The 12,288-nt window shown below is 39.8% G+C and overlaps 1 protein-coding gene across 3 annotated transcripts; it reads right to left on the reverse strand.

Moving 5' to 3' along the window:
* Nucleotides 1-300: 300 nt before the first annotated feature.
* On the reverse strand, nucleotides 301-11,876 carry G3BP1 (GTPase activating protein (SH3 domain) binding protein 1). 3 transcript variants are annotated; one of them, XM_010189670.1, is made up of 11 exons: nucleotides 11,763-11,876; nucleotides 10,403-10,484; nucleotides 9,840-10,013; nucleotides 9,003-9,093; nucleotides 8,403-8,496; nucleotides 7,810-8,014; nucleotides 6,937-7,038; nucleotides 6,215-6,326; nucleotides 5,684-5,809; nucleotides 5,468-5,577; nucleotides 301-1,380 (listed from the first exon to the last, which is right to left on the reverse strand). In XM_010189670.1, the coding sequence occupies exons 1-11, from the start codon at nucleotides 11,855-11,857 to the stop codon at nucleotides 1,174-1,176; spliced, it is 1,398 nt and encodes a 465-aa protein (XP_010187972.1). In that variant the 5' UTR covers nucleotides 11,858-11,876; the 3' UTR covers nucleotides 301-1,173. The 3 variants fall into 3 exon arrangements, with proteins under 3 accessions (XP_010187972.1, XP_010187971.1, XP_010187973.1); XM_010189669.1 differs by having other exon boundaries at nucleotides 5,468-5,598; XM_010189671.1 differs by lacking the exon at nucleotides 6,937-7,038.
* Nucleotides 11,877-12,288: the final 412 nt, after the last annotated feature.

The raw sequence follows: 12,288 nt of genomic DNA on the forward strand, positions 1-12,288 counted from the left end.
GAAATGAATGCTGAACTGCAAAAATAATTCTATCACATATAGTAGTTTGAACTGTAAAGGATGGGACACGAGTACTTCTGCTTCAGTTCTGCTTTTGCAACATTTGTAATGGACCCTGCCCAGCCTTAAATCAAAGTTATTAAATTCTGTATCCAAAAAGTACTTGTTGTTAACAATTCAAACACAGCCAAACTGATGAACAGAAGGTACTACAAACTTCAGCTATAACCGCCTCTACCTAGTACACCTAGTGACTGAAATAACCTCTTCCCCTTGGAAAAACTCCAACATACTCTTGACTTGATAAAGCAAATCTAGACCTTTTTTATTTTTATTTTTGTTTTTTTAAACAATTTGCCAAGACTGGAATGAGAGATAAATAGAAGGCACAACAATTTTGCTTTTTTTATACAAATACAAACTAAACATGAAAAAAACTCCCTATTTCAATAAAAAATTTCACAAGTTCAGGAAAAGTGTTTTAAGAGTCAAGTTCTAGACATTTAAAACCTATCCCACAATCCAAAATTTTAAAGTGGTAGAACAGTAGTTCGAATTCCTTTCCGTGATCATGTATCAAAAGAAAAAAGTTTCTATGGACACTCATTATTCCACTTTTACAGCGCCATAAAGAGAAAGGTGAATGTCAATTTTTCAAGTGGCAATATCTCCGGACCAGAGGATGTTCGCATGACCCTCAAGGAATAAATCAATAGTTTTGTTTTTCTGCCCTTGAAATACTTGCCAAGTACTATGTTTTCCTACAGGCTCTTGAACGCATGCACGTGAAATATTATTCCACTGACTGAAATGCACCCAAATTCAGTAGAAAGGGGGGAGAAAAAAGAAAAAAAATAAAGAGACATTCCGTTAGGAAAGACCACTGGTACCAAAAAAATCCAGTCCGTAAGTTTGAGGTGAACAAGAAAACTCAGTTCTTTTCTTTTTAAAATTCACTTTTCCTAAAACGTTGTTCCACAAAGCTGGAATCTGGGACAAGGACTAGAAAAAAAAAAATCACAAAACCATATCACAAACAAAAAGGGGCCAAAATAGTATCAAACGTAGCAGTCTATAACAGGCTAGGGCCACATTCCAAGATACCCAAGGCTGAAATTCACAAATCTGCAGGAAAAAGGGTTTTGCGCCACCACGTCAACATCTGTGATGCATTCACTGGCGTTGCCCGATCCCCCTTCCAGCTCCAAATCCTGGCTTCTGGGACATTCCTCCACGTGGAGGCCCTCGAATCCCACCTCCCAGCCCCCCACGAGTGCCTCCAGGTCCACGTGGTCTGTTATCTCTGCGGTCACCCTCCCTGGCAGCTCGTGTTTTCTTCTCCTCCACATTCAGGCGCACCTCTCCCCTGAACATGATGGGCTGCAACAAAAAACAGAAAAGGTACTTTAATGACTCACCAGTAACTCTTCAATGTCAAGCAGATTTCTGCAACCTTGACTCATACCCTCCTCTCCAAGAAAGAGAAAGGGTGTTCTATTTGATTGGTTATTAGAAAGTGGAAATAGTTAAACTATGCATCCAGTCTTAGTGGAGATAAAAAAAGATGTGAGAGTATAACACCTGAAGAGCAATCTCAAGTTTAATACTTAGCACCTTCTAGAAAAGGAACTGAATTTCAACAGTAGCATCCTTTCATTAATACACAACAATTCACAGTCTGCCACCATGCAGGGTCCCAGTTGATCTTTCTTATGGCAAGAAGAATGCCAGATCTTCTCTGCCACCTTGCTACACAGGCCAGTGAAGTCTTTCACTTAGGTCAAACTCAATTTTTTGAATTGCAGCAACAAGAGGTCACTTGACTGGGAAACCTCACTGAAGCAAGAACAGAAAGGAGCAGGACTGCAACATCCCACAAGCCTCACTGCAGACAAAAAGTTGAAGTCTGCAAGAATCAAAGAACTACAGGAATATGGACTTGCTTATTTCAAATTACTCCTGTAGTTGCATAACAAACAACATGAAAAATATGATCCATCACTGGCACAGGCACAATGCTTTCTCATCAAATGGAAAGACTACGCATTCACTTCTACTGAACTGACTACAGAAGTAGAACACATCTAAGGACAAAGCTCATTGCCCTCCTCCAGTCACCAGCTGTGCTGGTGTCATGGTTTATACAGTTGCTCTATTACTCGATGCCTTCTCCCCACCCAGGGAGAGGGGTCAGGAAAAGGAAAAAAGATTCATGGGTTGAAATAGAAATATATTTAATTAAATAATTAAAAAAATTAAAATCCCTCTCGAGATATCAGCCACAAAAGAGGGAAGGAGCAGGAGGTGGGAAAAGGAAGAGGGCCATCCCCAGCAAACGCCACAATTTACAGTGAATGTGACATTTATGGTATGAAATTATTAACTGGTCAGCCTGAACAGTTTTCCCTGTGTCCTGGTTTGAGCTAAATAGAACTAATTTTCTATTCAGTGATTTTATTTTTCAGCTAAGTCTCTTCTAAGTGGCTGTATGGTCCGAAATTAATGGTGTGTTTTTCCAGACAGCGTGTACTGCTACAAGTGAAAGTGCTTGTATGTTACGTAAACATCACAAGGCCACTGTCTCACCATGGGTGCTGCATCTGCACCAACAGGGAGGAGAGGACCCAAAACTGACCAATGAGGTATTTCATCCCACATACATCATACTCAGTATAAAGCTGAGGGATCATGAGGGTCTCGACCCCTTCCTTTTTGCCTCCCTTCCCTCCTGTTCTTGCTCTTCTGCTCCTGCAATGGCCAAAGTCTGAGCAGAACCCTGCTAGTTTGTCTGCCTATGATCCTAATCTGTGTGTTCCTGAACCCAATTCCTGCATCCTGCTCCCACTTGCTGCTGCATCTGGACTGGGACTTCGCCAGCGTCCTGCTCTGCAGAACCTCTGGTGACATAATTGTCATGGGGGGAGGATTTTATATTGGTTTTATACACAGATATAGATATATAGATACGTACAAATATCTATATTTCTTTTCCTATTTACATTATTATCCTGTAGTATTAGTATTACTGTTTCATTAAATCTGTTAGTTATATTTTTCCAATCCATAAAATCTCTCTTCTTTATTCTCTTTCTCTTCCCTTCTGGGGAGGGGAAAGGGCTTAATAGAAAGCATCTGTCCAGGATTTAATGGCTTTTGCTCCTCTTAACTTCTGCATGTGGTTATCTCAAGAACTTGAGCAGCATGGCAACCTGCACACCAGGATAAACCCAAATTAAAAGTGTCTCATTAACTCTGTTCCTATTACAGTGTAGTAGTTCTCACAAAATTGCAATTTTTCTCAACAACAACAAAAAAAAACCTGACTCAAATTCTGTCCCCATAAACCAGGGCAGCTAGACAAAAATATCAAAGCATAGCATTGGAGCCTTATCACCAACTCCAGTGACAACTCTCACGTTTCCCATCTTTCACAGCAGACACCAGGTTTAGCTTCACTGGCTAACAGTCTACCAAAGCCTTTTAAACTCATTTATAGCCAAGCTTATCCTGAAAAAAAGTCCTGCTGTTTCAGGATATATGTTTGCACAAAGCACTGGGCCCATTTGCAAAACAACTCACACAGTGGATACTCTAAACAGAATTTAGTGCTGCACAAAGCAGGGTAGATGTGCTAGTGCTGTTTTTACAGAACTTATGTCTATATAAAAAAAAATCTGACTTCAGAAACCATGTCCATCCACTATAATTTAAGCATTTACATGGACCTGCAGAAAAGATATTGAGTGCACCAACTCTGAAAGCTTATTACATATTCAAAGTCTACCTTGGAAGCCAGCATCTGCTCTTCTCCGGCTGCAGTTATAGAGTGGCACAGTTGAACAACTAAAGAAAGGCCATAAATCCCTCAGCTGAATGTGCCTTTGGCTTTCCCCGGACATGAAGCCTGACATTCAGCTCTTCTCTTGCAGTGTGAGAGGTAGCTAACTCATGAGCAAACATTTCCAGTGTGTTTCAGCAAAAACTCAAACATGCAACTGCTCAAGGTGTTCATATAATGCTTGCAGCTAAGAAATGGCTTAAGGGCCCACTGTCACTGGACTACTTGTTCCCACACCAATTCCAGTGTTGTTTCAGCAAAAACTCAAACATGCAAGTTTAAGTCACTGCTCAAGGTGTTCATATAATGCTTGCAGCTAAGAAATGGCTTAAGGGCCCACTGTCACTGGACTACTTGTTCCCACACCAATTCAGGCCAATGTCAACCAGATATACTCAACCTACTTTTAGCACTGGTTTCAAATCACCTGGTTTAGACTTTAACCTAGACCACATTGGAACTGCTCAGCTCATAATAGTAGGAAGACACTTAAAAGAAGCAACTCTATCAGCATTCAGATCTTGAATCGGCAGCTCCCTGCAAGAACTTCTAGGGCTGCTGGTGTTGGAACTGCTCAGCTCATAATAGTAGGAAAACACTTAAAAGAAGCAACTCTTTATCAGCATTCAGATCTTGAATCACCAGCTCCCTGCAAGAACTTCTAGGGCTGCTGGACTTCATATGCTTCAACTCATCCAGCATTGCCACAAATGCTGCAGGCATCCTAGAGCTACAAAGTATCTAACCACAAGAAATATCTCAAACTCAGACCAAATCTCAAGGCTTAAAAGCCTGCACACAAGCTACCTTTCAATTTAAGAGCAGAAATATACTGCCAATACCACTGTACAGTAAGGATGTAAAGAACAAAGGATGTTCCTGTCTGGTGAAAAGCTCAGCTTTAAGCAGTCTGGACAGCTGTTACAGTGCATCCAGATTCCTCACCTAACACCACACTGCACACCAGTCATGGTGTACACAATTTGCATTAGCAGTCGCTGTTGACAAGCTGAGCAGGTACCTCCTCTGTCTTTGTTAGCAGGAATTCTTTCCAACCTGCACACTAGTATAGTTTCTTCCTTTCAATCTCTTTGACAAATAAGATTCTACTTGTCCATAGGGTCAGTTTTTCCTGACAGCTTTTTACCTGCTTTCTGTGCAGAGCTCAGAAACTTCCTCCATTGGACCCATTGGAAAAAATGAATAAATTCATGTCCACTTAAGTTGTTACAAGCTACTTCAATCAATTTGTACAAATGCTGCACAAGTCTTGTTGATAGAAGGGAAAGACATCCCACCTACTTTAAGATGCTTAAGGGCAAACAGAAAGTATAATCTTTTCTTGTTTGAGAAATCTGAAAGACATTGCCTGTCATTAACAGACCAAAAACCACTGACTTTATAAGTTCATTTACCCTGCTGCTAAGGATCTTCTGAACTGGTTCAGGATCATCAAACACCACAAACCCAAAATTGGGAAGCTTTCCACCACTGTTGATGCGGAGTTCAACAACATTGCCATAGCCTGCAAGAGAAAAGCCAAGTTCTTCGGTCATACATTAGAATGCTCTGTGGACCACATTGCCTGTTATTAACAGACCAAAAACCACTGACTATAAGTTCATTTACCCTGCTGCTAAGGATCTTCTGAACTGGTTCAGGATCATCAAACACCACAAACCCAAAATTGGGAAGCTTTCCACCACTGTTGATGCGGAGTTCAACAACATTGCCATAGCCTGCAAGAGAAAAGCCAAGTTCTTCGGTCATACATTAGAATGCTCTGTGGACCACGCCTATGGCTGAAACCCCCAAACCCTCAGAGCAGCAAAGCAACTAACTTACTTTGGAAAAAGTCTTTAAGTTCAGTTTTATCCACATCATGGGGAAGGTTCCCAACAAACAGCTGATGACTGTCTGGGTATCGCACAATCCGTCTAGTTTCCACATCACCTTGTTCACCCTCACGAACTTGAACAGAAAAGTAAAAATTTGTTTAAGGAATGCCAGTTCCCATAACAAACAAAAACACAAGACGTGGTAAGAATTAGCACCTTATAAAAGAATCAGAATTCACACTCTATTAATCCACTCATACATAAAAACCCCATAAACATTCTATACTAGCAAGTTTGTAACTGTTTGCTCTTTAGTACATGACTGAAGCCCAACACTTGAGTAGAAATCTAGATACATCAACAGAATGCTAGTGAAATTCAGACCAAGATAATCTAAAATAACCATATCCAGAAAAGTAGAAATCATTTACTTACTGACAAAGATTATAAAGATTTTAAAAGCTTTAATCATCATATTCCTTCCCCAAAACCAACAAAAAGCAGAAAACAACAGTTAACTCTTTGTAGCTTCTCTTACTTGGTCTAGGACCCCTCTGTGGTGGGATGCTTGTTCGTTGCTCCCTCACTCTCTGATCCCTCTGAGGTCTCTGAGGTGGGGTCTGAGATTCAGGCTTTACCTCAGGGCGGGGCTGTATAAATTCAAACAGGAATTAAGAGAAAAGAATCAGACATAACAGTAGGGTTCAGCTTTTAAGAGCTCACTATCAAGTTGACAAAATAACTTGAAAATACAGGAAAAATATCATAGTTATTTCCATTTCTGACTGAAATGCCTGTTAGCTCATGTTAGGTTATATAACCTAAAAGCAAACCTATATAACCTAAAAGCAAACAAGTTACATGATCAAGTTAGAATTTCAAAGTCATCTCATTCACAGTTATATATAATAAAGTGTGTCTGCACAAAGTGCAGTGGCAGTTACAAAGATAGTGTTACAAAAACTCATCGATGGCAAAACCTCATTCATGAACAGGCAGTGGGGAAAAAGAGAAGTTGCCTCTTGTTAAAAGGGTGCAATCATTTTAGATAACAGATACATCCAGCACTCGGTTGAACACTTCCTGTTTCTCCTCTATGAGAAACAATCCCAAGAAATAGCATTTTTAAGTCAATAATGAATCACTGAATTTCAAGTCTTTGGAGTCTGAAAATTCAGATCAAAAGCAAGCAGATTTCCCCACCTCAGATTAGTGTCAGCCAGTTTAGTGCTTAAACTTCCCTAGGTGCTGCATTCCTACCTGCGAGACTGGTACCTTCACAACATGAGGTGGTATTCCTGATACGGGAACAGCTCCACTGGGAGGGAGGTTCTTACTGGTTACTGATGCCCAGGAAAATGTCTAAAAAAAAAATTGTAACTGAACACCAGATGCTTTTATCCTTCTGAAATATACTCCTGATAGTACAGCTAACAGACACAGGACAGCAGAAACAAATTTTAACCTGTCCTTAAAATTCTGAATCCAGCCACCAGCAGTTTCCCCATAACTTCCTTCAAATAATTTCAATTCAAAAGACAGTGTAATGACAACAGCCACACCTCCACTCTATTTCTAAATTCTATGTAGAGTTGAAATAGGACACAGCAGTGGCTTAAGACAAAGTATCACATCAAGATTAACCAAAGTATTGTTTTCCCTGAGTACCCATTTGTCCACTTTTGTCTCCCTTAACACTGAAAAGTGATAAGAATCCCTATGTAGAAATAAAGTCACATTTCACCCATTTTCCTGATTGAGCACGTTTGTTGTAGTTTTTTCAGAATTTCAGAAGCTGTTTACAAAGAGTCTGAGCTCTTCACTGCTGCCACAGTTCCTCCCATACCTACCAAATATACAAAGCCTTACCTTACCTCCTGGTATTTTAACAAACTAAATACAAACCACAATTTCAAATATCTGTTGTCTAGGAAATAATGGAAAGGAGGCAACCTGTCATGAGAAGAGTAATTTGGGTAGGAGAGAGAGGAAATAATTTATCAAGCATTTAAAAAGTTTCTCATTTCAGATATTTTTTTCCTCTTGCCAGAGAGCATGCTCTGCAAAACAACAAGAGTCAAACATACTGATGAAACCACCACAGCACAGAAAAGAGACATCCTCTGTCATTACCCTGGAGTCCTCTTGTACTGCAGGTGCCGGATCAGCAGGAGCTGGAGAAGGACTCTTTTCCACAGTCTCTTCTGGAGCCGACTCCTCTAATGCTGGCTCAGATTTTTCTTCCTGCACCTCTGGTTCAGGTTCCTGCTCAGGTTCCGGCTCTGGCTCAGGCTCTGCCTCTGCAGCAGTCTCTTCCAGGTGTTCCTCAATGTCATTGCTATTAGACAGCACCACAAAAAAGAAAAAAATAAACACAAACAAAAAAAAGGTGGCACTGTATTTGATCCTATTACTGGGTGGTAAGAAATGTTCCTTGTCCAATATGGAAATCAGATACACCACATCTGAGAGGAAGAACAAGGCTAATCTGTCTAAATAAGGTCACATTGCACAGGGATGCCAGTTTCACACTGTTAAATTATAGAGCAGCAAAAGCATTACATCCAGAAAATTCAGAATCTCCGCACTCAGACTAACAGCACTCTGGTTTCAGCTGCCCAATAAACAGAAACCTTTTGATTGTCAAAAAGGAAAATCAGGAATAGCAGTAAATTCATTTAACCTGTTTATTACACAACATCTGACTTCATCAAGTAAGATATTACCTGACTGTCTGCTCATAATAAGCACCAGTATCATCAGGAACAGCCTCAGGTGTCTGCTGTCTTTCCTCAGGTTCCTCCCCTTCCTCCTCTGATTCTAAATGAAATTAGAAAAGAAAAAAAATACACCACACACGATTAGTACTTGGTTCGAGTGCAAGGTATCTTCCACAACATGCAGGTGTGGAAGTTTCTGCTGAAAAGCACACAGGAAGCACTAAGAAGACGAGACATGAATCAGACATTTCCTTATACTATGCTATCCCTTTGGTTACTCAGTTTTGACCAAGGTCAAACAGTATGCTCCAAATACTTCAGAGAAGCAGCTTTTATAGTCTACAAATCCAACTGCGATTGCTAAAATATGCCTTACGGTTCTTTTAATAGAAACAGAATATGCCAGAAAAATCACAAACATCTGCATGTCACAACTCCTTGCTGGAGTGCAAGTAAACTACAGGTCAAGAAAAAAACCTAGAAGAACATGAAGCTTACTGCTGATCTGCTTTCTCCAGCAAGATTTCCATTGGTCTACGAATGGAGTGTTGATATAGACCCAGAAACAAATAGCAGTAGAACCATCCAAAAATCCCTGCTACTTACCCTCTGGAGGCTCGGTGTCAGAATCACCAAAAACCTCATCTTGATAGCGGAAGATATCATTGTGGACATAAAACTTGTTTGCAACAGAACCCTAGAAGCAAATCAAAGGGAGGAACAATTCAATTACATCAAATGCAGTAATGTAAAGACTTGCCTCTCCAACAAAATGTGTTATTCAGGAAGGGGGAGGGGGGGGAATCATACTAGCAAGTCACGTATGCATGGAACAATGGGAATAACTCATATTAGTGTTTTTAATTCCAATAGCTCACAACACTGAAAAACTAGGAGCAAGAACTTCCTGGGGTCTAAAGTATCCATTCTTAGCACTAAGTCAAACTGAAAAATAAAGTGATCTTGCAATCCTTTTTTAAAGGATAATTTTCAATTGTCAACTGTTTCATTCAAGAAGTTCTCTATTTAAAAAGCCACCCCAAATGCTACATCAGCACTTCATACAAGAAGTCTGGAATCCATGTCTTCAGACAACAGGAAGCATTTTCCTCTTTCTACTAGTTCTTTCAGTAAGAGGACCAGTTGATAGGAAGGCAAATGAAAGATAAAATAACTTTAGAACGCATAAGAAAAGATATGCATTGCTTATACACAGTAGCCAAAAGTTAGGATCTTGACAACTTTAATTATGATATTCAAGCTTAACATATGACCACACAGAAGTAGTGCAATTTCTTAAGGAATTTGCAAAATGTAGCTGCTGCATTTTGTGGCAAACCACTTTGCCACTCTAACCCTTCATATTCCAACATTGAACCAGACAGGCCTCGTTAATCCTGACATATTAGAAGCACTATAACACTAGCACTCAATAAAGCATACCTCAGGTGCAAGTACAAATGTCTGCATGAATCTGCGCACAGGCTGCATGTTATTGGAGAGCTCTCCCATCACTTGGACTACAACACCATCATTGAGTGTGGCATGGGCATCCACATGACGAATCTTTGTGTGACAGTCCTTGAAGTTTAATGACAGCACCTTCTTGTGGATATCCTATGAAAGAACACCATGTAGATCATACTGCTGAACCCATTTCTGCTACATTAGCAGCTTTCAAAGAAAGCCAAACCATAAAACACTGTTTCAGAATATATTCTCTAACTCTAGGGAGAAATCTTGGCAGCATGCTCTTTAAGGTCACTTTGCAAGCAATTTTACATTATGAACTTTAATAATTAATTTTATCTTACCTAACTATTCCTGTTTATAATTTGTCAGTCATATCTCCCCCCCCCCTTTTTTTAAAATACAAAGCACTTGGACAAAGGGATATTAATCACAGCTGGGTATGTCTCTTCTCAACCACAAATGTGACAAAAAAGAAGGAAAGAACGGTAGGGTTGTTTGGTTTTGTGTTTTTTTGTTTTTTGTTAAGTACTTACAGATTGCCCATAGACTGCATCAGCTGGTTTCCCATTGGAATCCAAGCCACCATGGACATAGGAAGAGTTCTTTCCATAAAACCTGTTGAAAAGAAATATTTTAACACTAAGCTCTGTTATGTAAGAACATTGAGCCTCTACATTAGAGCACACTATGAATAATACACTCTCAAGCCAGTTTTCTGCCTGAATTATTGGAATACAGCCATAGAATTCCGTAATCCTGTTAGTGATTTGGGGGTGGGGGGGTTTGATGAAAAGGAAAAATGCCAAGTTCTCCTTTGTAAGCTGTAGCATTCAGATACATCAGATACTCAACCACTACTAGCCAAAAGCAACATCTCATAGGAGTTAGATGATCCAATTCTATTCCCCCCTTCCTGTACAAAGTCCCTAAATCAACATAGTACTCTGAACACCCAGGATGCTGAATGCTCACCCTCAAGTTCTAGTTCAAAGCTTATCCAAGGAGCAATGGTACTTTTTTGCTCACCTGCCATGAAATACTGCAAGTAAATCATCCTGAGGGATAACAAAGTGAGGGATATAACTGAGGGATTACAAACTAAACATCACAGGACTGTATTGAGTGTATTCTGTCAGCAGATAAAAAGACTAGAACTGAATTCCATGGCACTTTGTAAACTTTCCTCTGACCCAAATGGACAAGGTCAGCTGTCTACCTAAGTGCAGAAATAGCCTGGATAAGTGTTCCTGAGATTGGAAAAAGGAAGGTTTCAGAAATTGTCTAGCTACTCAAAGCACAGCAAAACAAAACGTATCTTCAAAAATGATGTTACTTCTAGCAATGTACAATACCTGTCAAATCAAACAGGACTAGTTTATTCAGATAACAGATTGTAGTTTGCTGCACATTAATAATTACCCTGACTTTCCTTTAAGAAAGAGCTGCTGGTATAATCGAGACACACCAACACAGAAGCACACAACACTTTCAGTGTTTTTCCCTTATTCAGAGGGCATTGCATCAAGACAAACTACATAAATGTTTAGCTAAACATTTATCCAACTTTCATTTATATTGATTACAACAAGAGGTAGTAAGCAATACACTTTTGATTTACTGTTTCTTCTTTTTTTCCTCAGAATATTTGTATAGCACCATTTCCTTAACAACCAGAGCACAGGATTTATAGAATTCCTGTAACCTTTATTATCCATGTTTTAACCCAGCTGATCAAAACTGAAAGCATACTACACTCAGTGTCCTGAGTAAATCAGATTTTTAAATGTCCAAATTCAGCAAGCCAAGATGTGGTAATAAGCTTATTCATTAATTTTAACACACAAATTAATAAATTCACACAGAAAAACAGCTCACAGTGGAAAAGAGTTTTACCTGTGCAAATAGTCAGGTGCCTGGATCAGCAGAGTATAGTACTGCCTCACAAACTCCCGCCCGACCAGCAGGGGACTTGGCTTCTCCATCACCATTTCTTTGGTCAACTGAAAACTATGGAAAAATTAAAAGCTCCGTTAAACACAAGCAATTCACATTGCTGTTTACATACTGCTAGCATAAGCCACATAATCACAGTGGAAAGCACACACCAAAACCTATTAGCTGTTTTACCACAGTAAGCAGTTTAACCAACATGTTTTCAGAGTCATGAGTCTTTGGTGCTGAGGGCAGGACCACTGGATACCAAACCAGTGCTCAGAGAGACTGCATGAGTGAGGGAGATTACCTCATAACATGTCAGCATTTAAGCATCCCACATACCCTCAGTAAAAAGCAGGTGGCAAGCAAGTACGGCTCTTCAAGAGGATTTGCTAAGTGGCTAAGTCATTTACAGCTGATCCAAGTTCTACTTACCTCACTTGACTTCACAATCAGAATTAAAAGTCAGATGTTCTAAGGCAAA

Source organism: Mesitornis unicolor, unplaced genomic scaffold (genome assembly GCF_000695765.1).
Source record: "Mesitornis unicolor isolate BGI_N332 unplaced genomic scaffold, ASM69576v1 scaffold24968, whole genome shotgun sequence".
NCBI lineage: Eukaryota > Metazoa > Chordata > Aves > Mesitornithiformes > Mesitornithidae > Mesitornis > Mesitornis unicolor.

Bases quoted from the DNA above. Each gene is read 5' to 3' on its own strand.
- G3BP1 (XM_010189669.1), bottom strand. From the start codon at position 11,857: ATGGTGATGGAGAAGCCAAGTCCCCTGCTGGTCGGGCGGGAGTTTGTG. The intron at 9,094-9,839 runs GTATGCTTTATT...ATTTGCTTCTAG, and splicing joins CATTTGTACTTGCACCTGAG to GGTTCTGTTGCAAACAAGTT. The intron at 1,381-5,467 runs GTAAATGAACTT...TTTTTGTTGCAG, and splicing joins AGAAGATCCTTAGCAGCAGG to CCCATCATGTTCAGGGGAGA.